General features: G+C 39.2%; 1 protein-coding gene across 1 annotated transcript; it reads left to right on the plus strand.

Annotated features, from left to right (window-relative positions):
* The first annotated feature begins 10,749 nt into the window (after positions 1-10,749).
* On the plus strand, positions 10,750-11,055 carry LOC113304945 (2S sulfur-rich seed storage protein 1-like). Its single transcript, XM_026554066.1, has one exon. It carries the CDS (start codon positions 10,750-10,752, stop codon positions 11,053-11,055), a length of 306 nt encoding a protein of 101 aa, XP_026409851.1.
* Positions 11,056-12,725: the final 1,670 nt, after the last annotated feature.

Consider the following 12,725-nt stretch of genomic DNA (forward strand, 5'->3'; position numbering starts at 1 on the left):
TAACTTGGACAGTCCTAATTTACGCGTATAAGCCAATTATGTTTTGCAAAATAATGTTGAAATGGATTCTTGTTTTTTCTCATTGTATCGACTGTTTATTTGCTGCACAGTAACTGGACTGAAAATTGAGCTCATATTGGAGGTCAACTGTTTATTATATGTCAACCCAGTTTTTAGTTCAAACTGGAGGTCTTTAACCTCAGATTTACTAAAATATTTTAGTCATACACCAAATAAGTAATCTTGGTTAGTCTGCAGAAAAATCAGTGACAGGGGAAAAGCTAAGACTCGTACCCAAAATACTGATGTCACCATGTTCCAAGAATTGCAAATTACAGAGTTACTTTCATTTTTGTCTTCTTATCAGAACCTTGCACCTGAATTGTGCAGTTAACATCAAGGAGAATACTAGGAGGTGGGAATATTGGAAATGCTTGTGCTGCTCCCTTGGGTATGATCCACAACTATAGAGCTGAGATGATTAAACTATAACATGTGGCTTATTTAAAAGATAATCTTCCTTTACTTTAATTATACTCCCATCTGGTTTGAATTAATAAGACCTTATGCTGGATATATGCTACTTGTGAGTGAAAGTATACAAGTTATTTTTGATCTGTGAAATATGAAGGTAGATAGTAATAAATGACCTCACTTATAATCTTTTACCTCATAACTTAACTTAACCAGTTAATAAGCTGACTGCATAACATTTTCGAGTTTTTTGATTATTATCGTAATTCCTACAACTGTCATGTAGCTCATTTGGACATAAATTGTCTTGTAGCTCATCTGGTAATGTTTGCTTTCTACATCATAGGACCATCCATTGATCCAAATCTTCCATGGTGATTACTATGGAATTTTAGTTCTAAAACCTTGACTTACTTACATTGTACATGTTTTATTTTGATGTTTTTGTTTCAAGTTAATCATGAAAGTATCATTAGAATGGTAATGCAAGTTTTTAACCTCTTTTTTGCTATAGCTTTGAGTTAGTGTGCTGGTTATTTAGATTATAACACAGACTTTTGGGTAAAGGAAAGAATGGATATAGTTTCTTCTTCTTTTGTTTGACGTATTTCTCAGGTTACTGACTGACTTTACTCTCGCACTGTCCATTGTTAGGGTTCTTATAATGAAATTTATTTTCCAAGAATATTACTCATTATTACTATTTTTCTGTGATGTACTGAGATTCGTCATGGAAAATGGTGACAAGGGTTGCGAGGTTGTTTTCTCAACTGCAGAGTAAGATGTCATGTGCTTCTTTGAGAGTAATTTGTTCATCTTTGCAGCCTGTACGTATTATTCAGGACTGTTCATCTTTGCAGCTTGTATTATTCAGGACTGTTATCTATCCCTTCTGAATTATTGTGTTTTGATATGTAGGTTCTATTGATGATCCTGGTTACTTTGGAGCTTACACCATAGTGAGAGGCATGGTATTCTCAAGGCATGTTTTATATGTTTCTTTTGGTTTGGAATTAGCTGCAGCTTTAAAATTTCTATTCTTGCCTATCACACATTGTCGGAACGTCGTCTATTAGTTGAGCATGTCGTTACAACTTACTAGCTAGCTTGGACATGTGTTGTTATGAACTAAGAATTTCATTCTTATGTGTAATTTAAACCTAATGAATGAAAGAATGGAAGTTGAATTCTCAATTGGAGTTTAAATTTGAGTTAAATTTGAATTTCAATTTGACTTCGACTTGACTTTGCTGTGACTTTGACTTCCATTTGATTTGACTTTGACTTGGACTTGAGTTCAATTTGACTTGACTTGACTTTGATGTAGTCAGATTTTTCAGATTTAGCCATTCAGGCATTTCAGCAAATCCGAATCTATATTTTTTTTATATTATAATTTAAATCTGAGACCCACGGTTAAGGGTCTGTACCTCGTTACCCTTAAAATACGTCGTTATTTTGAGACCCACGGCTTAAGGTCGTACGAGACAGCGACGCTTTATGAGAGACCCCAACAGAGACGGTTGGAAGTAGTCGTATAATACGTATATATGACTTGTTCTGACGGTCGCGGAACTTCTGTTTTCCACTAGTGAAAGAATGGAAGAGGAGGTAGAACAGGAGGAAGAGGACGTGGACGTACTGGTGATGGGAATGCAAACGGAAGAGGTGGCAGAGGACAAGGTGGTAACACCGTTCATGCACATAACTTAGATATATCAGCTGCAAATCAAACAAGTGGTGCGTCAACATCTGATGGATCGGGATTGGTAGGAGTTACAGCTGCACAGGTTCAGCAGGTGATGGAGTATTTAAACTCACGAAAGACCAGTTCTCATCTACAAGGTAAAAAGAAAGAAACATCCTGGATTGTTGACACAGGAGCTACAAATCATGTCACGTGTGAACTTCTTGACATGGTTAACGTAAGAAATATTAAGGCATGTTCAGTTGGATTTCCTGATGGAAAATATGCGCACTCTGAGAAAATAGGATCTGTGATTCTTACTGGTGGAATGAGACTTGATAATGTTCTTTACGTACCTCAGATAACCTGTAACTTAATTTCAGTTAAACAACTCATTGATGAGATGATATGTATTATCCAATGTACTAACAGTTTATGTCTTATACAGGACCGGTTGACGAGGAGGATGATTGGAGTGGCTGAGAGACAAGGTGGACTATATATTTTCTGTGGTGTGCCTCAAGTGGAAGTTATGGCTGTAAGTGAAGATACATATGAGCTGCGGAATCGACGTATGGGACATCCTTCAGAGAAAGTATTACAAAAGTTACAAGGAGTGAGTAGGTTAATAAAGAAGAATAATGATGCTTGTGATATTTGTCCACGAGCAAAGCATCGTCGAAGTGGTTTTTCTAGTAGTTTGAGTAAATCCAATTGTATTTTTGAGTTAGTTCATATTGATTTATGGGGTCCTTATAAGATACATTCATCAAGTGGAGCTCAATATTTTCTGACAATAGTAGATGATTTTTCAAGAGGTGTGTGGATTTATTTACTTCAATACAAAACTGAGGTTGAATCATTATTTCGTGATTTTGTTGCTTTAGTAAATCGGCAGTTTAACAAAGAAGTCAAAATTGTTAGAAGTGATAATGGAACTGAATTTAATGCATTGCGTGGTTATTTTAATACTAATGGGATAGTCTTTGAGACTTCGTGTGTAGGTACTCCTCAACAGAATGGAAGAGTTGAAAGAAAACACTAGCATATAATGAATGTGGCAAGGGCTTTGAGATTTCAAGCAAGTTTACCAATACGATTTTGGGGAGAATTTGCACTAACCGCGGCATACTTAATTAATCGTACACCTACACCTATTCTAAACAATAAAACTCCTTATGAAATTTTGTTTGGAAAGCAACCACCATATAATCAGTTGAAGGTGTTTGGATGCTTGTGTTATGTGCATGATCAAAGCAGTAAAGGAGATAAATTTGCGAGTAGAGGAAGGAGATGTGTATTTCTTGGCTATCCTTTCGGTAAGAAGGCGTGGAAAGTTTACGATTTAGACACAAGACAATTTCTGGTGTCGAGAGATGTGAAGTTTCATGAAAATCAGTTTACATATGAGCCGAACTTGAAACGTGGGTTGAATAAGGATGATACGACTGTGATGAATCAGTCTAAATTTAATAATTCCGCTGAGACCGATACGTCTGGTGGTTTGATTAAAAACTCTGTTGAGAACGATACTTCTGGTCAGTCCAGTCCAGTGGAGGTTGCTGTTGAAGTGTACAACGACAATGAGGGAAGCACATTCGCAGAAGAAGGTGTAAATGTGGAAGTACACAGCGACATGAAGAAACAAACAGCTGAGGATGTTGTTGTAGAAGTGGATGTTGGTACTCAGGATAATGTCATGGCTGAAGAAGAGATGGGTAAGGGCAAGCGTCAGAAGATCCCTTCTAGTAGGCTAAAAGGATTTGTGACGCACACCATTCGAGAACATAGTCCATCTCAGCTCGATTCTACACAATCATCATCCTCAGGTACACCTTATCCTTTGACATATTATGTTAGTTGTGATGGGTTTTCTGCAGTACATAAAACGTATCTTGCAGCACTGACTGCAAAGTCTGATCCTAAAAGTTTCAGATAAGCAATGAAGCATCCAGGATGGAGGAAAGCTATGGCGGAAGAAATAAGAGCCTTGGAAGAACAAGGAACGTGGGATCTAACAGAATTACCACCCGGTAAGAAGGCACTGGAAAGCAAATGGATATATACAGAGAAGTATGATGAAAACGGGAAGTTGGTGCGATTAAAAGAGAGACTTGTAATCTTTGGAAATCATCAAGTTGAAGGATTAGATTACAATGAGACGTTTGCACCAGTGGCAAAGATGACAATTGTTCGCATGTTTTTAGCTGTTGCAGCGGTTAAGGAGTGGGAAGTGCATCAGATGGATGTACATAATGCATTTCTTCATATAGATTTGGAAGAGGAAGTGTATATGAAGATACCACCAGGATTTTCCAAGGGTAATCCTAATATGGTTTGTAAGATGAAGAAATCATTGTATGGCCTAAAACAAGCTCCACGGTGTTGGTTTGCAAAGTTGTCAACAGCATTGAAAAATTATGGATTCCGTCAATCCTATTCAGATTATTCTATTTTTACTATGATCAAGGGAAAGATGCAACTTAATGTGCTGGTGTATGTTGATGATTTGATTATTGCAGGTAATGATCTAATTGCACTTACAAAGTTTAAGTCATACCTGGGTCAATGTTTTAAGATGAAAGATTTGGGAAAATTAAAATACTTCCTAGGATTGGAAGTGGCTCGTACTAAAAAGGGTTTCTACATATGCCAGAGAAAATATGCGTTGGATATTATCATGGAGACAGGTTTATTGGGTGCAAAACCTGCAGAATTTCCAATGGAGACAAATCATCGTCTTGCTTTGGCAAAAGGATATTTGCTCAAAGATGTGGAGAGATATAGAAGACTGGTTGGACGTCTAATCTATTTGTCAGTCACACGACCAGATCTTGCTTATTCAGTGCATACTTTGTCCCAGTTTATGCAACAACCAAGATTGGAGCATTGGGAAGTCGCACTACGTGTGGTTAGATATTTGAAGAAGAATCCTGGACAAGGAATTCTGTTGCGTTCTGATAGTAATCTTAAATTTAAAGGTTGGTGTGATTCATATTGGGCAAGTTGTCCTTTAACTAGGCGTTCACTAACAGGATGGTTTGTTCTTCTTGGGGATTCGCCAGTGTCGTGGAAGACTAAGAAACAACATACTGTGTCACGAAGTTCAGCTGAAGCAGAATACCGTTCAATGGCGGCTACTACGTGTGAGTTAAAGTGGTTAAAACAGTTACTTCGGGATTTGGGAGTTCGGTATACACAAGGAATGAGTCTTCTTTGTGATAGTCAATCAACATTATATATTGCTAAGAATCCAGTTTTCCATGAGCATACCAAGCATATAGAGGTGGATTGTCATCTGATCAGAGATGCAATAGTACAGGGAATTGTATCGCCATCTTACACTTCTACCACGGTGCAATTGGCGGATATTTTCACAAAATCATTAGGAAAAGCTCAGTTTCATGGTCTTCTATCCAAGATGGGCATTTGTGACCAGCATGCTCCGTCTTGAGGGAGGGTATTAAGACACGTAACATTGAGAATGATATGGAAGGTACGTGTATAGCCACCAACGAAGTTGGTAGGAAATCTGAGACCGATATGGAAGGTACCATATATAGGAAAGTCTTACTTGGTCTCTATTCTTGAGTCTCGTATGGTAGGTCTCAGAGTTGTATTAGGAAATAAGATATTTGAGTCTTGAGTCCCAAGTATTTGCGTCTTGTATAAATACTTAATTAATCAATGAGAAAGGTACCAAAAAGATTGAGCAATTCTTAACACACTTACTGACCTCAAGTATTAAGCTCAAATGAACAAGATGCCATCGCCATCTACCTCTAAACTCAAACTACCAACATTCTTGGATTTCAAAACTTGGATTTTTGCTATATTTAGCCAGCAATATATTTTAAAACAAATTAATTTCCCAAAAATCTTATCACTTCTCTATTATTTTGTTGGGTTATAATTAATTAAATTCCCAAAAAGAAATTTAGATTGCTTGCATGGTTTAACCAAATTTCCCTATGCCCCTTAAGTAAGAGAAGGGGAAGAGATAACCTTTTGTAAATTACTGAATATAACAAAGTTCTCCAAAACAGATGGGCTTGAATATATGTTTTTCTGAACTATCAAGTACCAACTACACTAATAGACTTTATATTATCCTCTTATCTTATTTACCTTTGGGAGATTATTTCCATTTACTGTGGTTGTAAACACAAGAGATATTATTATGATTTTAATATATATTTTATCATGGGAGAACTCTGGGAACTACTGCAGCTCACAGAAATTGCTGAGGCATATAATTTTATGCATCTACAGCAACACGATGATGCTTTCTACATGGATATTGGTGCTACCTCGCATCTCACTGCTGATTCAGGTACTTTACATAATGTTTCCAATTCTAGTACTGTACGGTCTATCTTAGTTGGAAATGGCAATAGCATTCCAGTTACTGCTAGTGGTACCAAGCTCATAAACCTCCCTTCTCGCACCCTTGAACTCAAAAATATTCTTGTTGTTCCCGATATTATCAAAAACTTAGTTTCCATTCGTAAGTTCACCACTGATAATCGTGCATCTATTGAGTTTGATCCGTCTGGTTTTTCTGTGAAAGATCTGAGTTCGAGAAGGATTATCTTTCACTGAAATAGTTCCTGGGAGCTCTACCCTATCACCAACTCTGTCGTGCCACCACAAATATCGTCCCAGCCTTCCCACATCTCTCTTTTTGTCTGTTCGCCAGATATTTGGCATAACCGCCTTGGTCACCCCGGCAAGGCTGTTTTAGATGTTATTCGTACCAATAATTCTATTCATTGTAATAAGAATCAACATTCTAAACTTTTTCATTCATGTCAAGTTTGTAAACATGTTCGATTACCCTTTTATGAATCGAATTCTAATACTTTTGCTCCATTTGATATCATTCACAGTGATTTATGGACCTCTCCACTACATGTTGATACCGGTTTTCGTTATTATCTTATCTTGCTGGATGATTTCACCAATTATCTTTGGGTTTGTCCTCTAAAATTTAAATCCCAAGTTTATGACAAATTTTTGGAATTTCGATCTCTTGTTCAAACACAATTTGAGCGCAAAATTAAAAGTTGTCAATGCGACATGGGACGTGAATTTGACAACTCTTCTTTTCACAATTTTGCTCATACTAATGGTCTAGTTTTTTGCTTCTATTGCCCCCAAACTTCCTCTCAAAAGGCAAGGACGAACGTATAATACGCCGTGTCAATGATATCACCCGCACCCTTATGTCTCACGCTTCCATTCCACCAAAATTTTGAGTTTATTCTCTCCTTATGGCTGTTTATTTTCATAATATTCTTCCCACAAAAATCCTAAATTTTTCTTCTCTGTGTTTATTCTCTATCAACGCCAACCAACATATGACCATCGTCGTACTTTTGGTTGTCTTTGCTATCCAAATCTCTCTTACACAACTCCTCATAAACTTGCACCCCGCTCCACTAAATGTGTCTTCCTTGGTTTTCCTCCCAATCACCGTGGTTACCGTTGCCTTGATCTTTCCACAAAAAATATCATCATTTCCCGTCATGTAACTTTTGACGAGAAAGTATTCCCTTTCATTAATCCTCCAACACACTCGTCTGATAATGATTACTCCTCTTCTTCTCCCTTTAATTCCCACTACATTTCCTACAGTTCTCCCCCTACTAATTCTACAGTCAACACTTCCTCACCTACTCCACATATCTACACTCCACCCCACCGGCGCCTTAACACCTTCCCTACTTCCCCCACTATATACTTTCCAACTTCCTCTCCCACTGCACCGTCCACTATTACCACTACAGCTTATCCAACTCCCTCTTCCACTGCACCGTCCATTTCCCAGCCCAAAAATCCGCTGCCACCTCCTACTTCCACTATCCCCTCTACAGCAAACCGTCCCACTCCCTCGGGATCTCTATAGAATTCTGCTCCCACTACTTCGCAGCAAATAAACCTACTGCCACCTCCTACTTCCACCGTCCACTCTACAGCACACCATCCTCGTCCTTCTTTCCCCACTATAATGTCCTCTGATTCCAATATCACTCCCGACACAGCACAACACAGTGTTGTGTTACCACCTCCTACTTCTACTACAGATCAACTTCCCACTTCCTCAACTCCAAGTCCTACTCCCAGTACAACATCACCCTTAACCACAACACCTTCGACTCCCATCATACCTACAGCTCATACTCTACCAATCACTCGTGCCTCTCGTGGCATTTTCCGCCCTATAAATCGTCTTAATCTTCATGTTCAAACCTTACGACATATCTCTCCTCTTTCTCGTTCTCACTTGTATGCTCTTAGGGACATAAACTGGAATGCTGCCATGAAAGATGAGTACAATGCTATGTTGAAAACTAATACTTGGGAACTTTTTCCACGACCACGTGATGCTCATGTTATTCGTTCAATGTGGCTGCTTCGTCATAAATATAATGCTGATGGATCCCTACAGCTTCACAAGGCTCGCCTTGTTGCCAATGGAAAATCTCAACAAGTTGGAGTTGACTGTTCTGAAACGTTTAGTCCGGTTGTTAAACCTGCTACTATTCGTATTGTTCTCACTATTGCTACATCACGATCTTGGCCCATACATCAACTAGATGTCAAGAACGCTTTTCTTTATGGTGATCTAACCGAGACCGTCCATATGCATCAGCCTCCAGGATTTGTTGACCCTGCTCACCCTGATTACGTATGTAGATTACTTAGATATCTCTATGGCCTCAAGCAGGCTCCCAGGGCGTGGTTTCAGAGATTTTCCAAGTTTATCACAGGTTGTGTTTTCCGTGGTAGTGTATGTGATCTCTCACTTTTTGTTTATCAATCAGGATCCGAAACATCATACTTACTTTTATATGTTGATGACATTATTTTGACTGCCTCTACTGATGCTCTCCTATGCCGCTTCATTGAGTTGATGAAGAGAGAGTTTGCTATCTCTGACCTTGGTCCACTACATCATTTTTTGGGCATCACTGTTACTCATTCATCCTCAGGATTATTTTTGTCTCAGTCATTATATGAACAGGATATCATCGCGCGTGCCTCCATGACAAAATGTAATCCAGTGGCTACTCCGGTCGACACAGATTCCAAACTCAGTGCTACCTCTGGCCCGGCAATTTCGGATCCCACTCTATACTGAAGCCTAGCGGGTGCTCTTCAGTACCTTACCTTTACTCTGACAGATATTGCATACGCAGTTCAGTAGGTATGTCTATTTTTGCATGATCCCCGTGAGCCTCACATGCATGCCCTCAAACGAATCCTTCGCTATCTTCAGCGCACCATCAACCACGGACTGTTTCTCTCGGTCTCCTCTATCTATGGATTAACTGCATACTCTGATGCTGACTGGGAAGGTTGTCCCGATTATCGACGATCGACATCTGGTTTTTGTGTCTTTCTTGGTGACAATCTCATCTCCTGGTCCTCCAAGCGTCAAGCAACGGTCTCTCGATCCAGTGCAGAAGCTGAATACAGGGGAGTATCAAATGTGGTTATTGAAGCAACATGGCTTCGCAATCTTCTTCTAGAGCTCCGTCTACCTCTACGACGTGCTACTATTGTTTACTGTGATGGATCCTACGGACGTTACATAGTACCGATATTGTCCCCACTTTAACCATCTTTGGCCAGATAGGTGTGGGATTTTAATCGAAAAGGCCTCGGTACTATGTAGGGAGATTCCACACCTTATTAGTCTCCACCTAGAACTCCGCATATCCCATGTGGGACTAATATCATGGGCTTTGGTCGAGCCAAATCCCCAACAATCTCCACCTTGGCGAGATCCAAGCTATCTCACCAACTATCGTCGTACGACCACCATTATGCAATATCTTGAGGTACACCTTGCGCCTTCATGTCCACAACTCCACATTTATTGGCACCACTTAGGTGTACTGCATACCAACTCAATCTACCGTTTACGATCGTCATCTGTATACTACCGTCGAACCTGGTTACAGTCAGTATGCGCCCTTGAGCCTTGGCCGCCACTTCGAGCTTGCTCCACCTGAGTTAGAGAGGGAGACGATCTAACTCCACCGTGAGCCCTAGCTTCGGCTTGACATACTCCACCCGAGTTAAAGTGTTCCGCACCGCCTAACTCCACCTTGCGCACCTTATCCTTCCTTAGGGTTGACATCCATAACCATTCGATCTCTTAGTAGACCTAGCTCTGATACCATTTGATGGATCCTACGGACGTTACATAGTACCGATACTATCCCCACTTTAACCACCTTTGGCCAGACAGGTGTGGGATTTTAATCGAAAAGGCCTCGGTACTATGTAGGGAGATTCCACACCTTATTAGTCTCCACCTAGAACTCCGCATATTCCATGTGGGACTAATCTCATGGGCTTGGGTCGGGCCAAATCCCCAACAGGATGAACTCACAACCTTTGCAGCTTTCTTTTTGATACTGTTAACAGTTGAGAATGCATCGATCTACAGAACTACAGTTTTCATAACCGAAATTGATCAGACAGGGCGGCAATCATAGAGGTGCCAAAGAGAGATGCAAGGGATGTGCATGAATGTGTGCCAACGGTACCTACAACAATCAACACAAGGTATGATGATGGAAACTACTAATCCAACAAGACAGATGAAACAACAGTGTTGCAGAGAGATGAGGGACGTTACTGAAAGCTGTAGATGTGAAGCAGTGAACATGATGATGCAAGACATGATGCAAAGAGAAGAATACCAGGGTCAAGATATGCAAGAGATGATGCGAACTGCTAAACGACTACCTTCTATGTGTAACATGAAGCCTCAGTACTGTGAAATTCGCAGAACTTCGGAAACTGAAATAGAATCAGGGCAACAATCAGAGAGGTGCCAAAGAGAGATGCAAGGGATGCGTATGAATATGTGCCAATGATACCTTCAACAATCAACACAAGGTATAATGATGGTATCTCCTAATCCAACAAGACAAATGAAACAACAGTGTTGTAGAGAGATGGGAGAAGTGGGTGAAAACTGTAGGTGTGAAGCAGTGAGCATGATGATACACGACATGATGCAAAGAGGGCAATACCAGGGTCAAGATATGAAAGAGATGATGCGAACTGCTAGAAAATTACCTTCTTTGTGTAACATGAGGCCTCAATACTGTGAAATTCACGGAACTGGTTACTAGAGAATAGGATCATTACGTCAATCATCAACTATTGTCCACCTTCTGTGTACGCGTGGCCATATTTGATGATTACATGATCATAATAAGACAAAACGTATTCTAATAATTTGGTCCACTGATGAACACATCATCGTGTGTATCAATCAGAAGTTCGAGCTTTTTGTCCTACGTTTGTATGCTCAACATCTAAAGACTTGAAGGCCTGAATAAATAAAACACTCACATTCAATGGTGAGGAAACCCTCATTTTTTATTGATCGAAATAAGATTTTTTTGAGTTTTGTGAAATAAAAATTTTGGTGAGGACACTTAGTAACGGGCGGTTGGTTTAAAAATTAGGGAAGAAAAAAAGAAACCATATTCTATTTGGAAGCAGTATTAAGGACAAATAAAAGAAAAAGAATACGAATCCCCAAACCGTGACTTTAAAAAGAAAAAAAATAGGGGGAAGAAGTAGGATAAACAAATTGAATTTGGAATTTGAAATCAGATTAAGAGGAGGCAGTAATTAACAAGTGGTTGTAACAAGGGGGATATCATGGTGATTGTTGTAATATTAAGATTGCGGTAAATACGGATTCGATGCTCGGACTTGAATAGATTTAAAAATAAAAATATATACACAATTTGTCACAGGATCAAGAGATACTAGGACTCAGGATTCCACCAATTCTTATACTCATGCGAATCAACTATTAATTCTAGACAATTATAGCTTATAATGATAACAAATATCGACTCTTTTCTTTGCCAAAAATAGATTTTGTAAAGTATTAGATGTAAATCATAAGTATGATGCATCAAGAGTTCCTAGACTAAGCATACATCATCAGATAAAATCACAAATAATCAAGAAAAATCATAAAACACTCATAATAGTGCAAATAGTCATAAAAGAATTAAATAGAATTACTCATGCATAAAGAATGGTTTCCTCCATCATCCCAGTAATGGGGTTTAGCTACTCATAATAATCATGTTCTAAAAATAAATATTTTATGCTCAAAATATGATTAAAAGAGTGAAAAATATAACACAGTGAAACTACGACCCTCTTTAAGCGTCCAGAGAGGAACGATAAAACACCACTGCTGTAAATAACGATACCTCACTGCTGCTGTTGACGCTGTTGTTTTAAGACCCTCAGATGCTAGTCGTTGTCACTGTTGATAAACGACTGTCTTCTGGAGTCTGTTCTTCGTCTTCTTCGTGCTCTTTAATGGCAGCAGCAGCAGCAGAACTCCTCCTTCCTGCACTCCCGTTCTTCACTCCTCTAGCCTCTCTCTGGTCTCTGCTCGACCCCAAACCTCTTGATCCCCTTCTATGACATAAAACCAACTATTTATAGGCTTTAAATCCCCTTGAAACTCGATCAAACCCCTTGGAAATCTCCATTATTCTTTACGGGT

Source organism: Papaver somniferum, chromosome 8 (assembly GCF_003573695.1).
Source record: "Papaver somniferum cultivar HN1 chromosome 8, ASM357369v1, whole genome shotgun sequence".
Classification (NCBI taxonomy): Eukaryota; Viridiplantae; Streptophyta; class Magnoliopsida; order Ranunculales; family Papaveraceae; genus Papaver; species Papaver somniferum.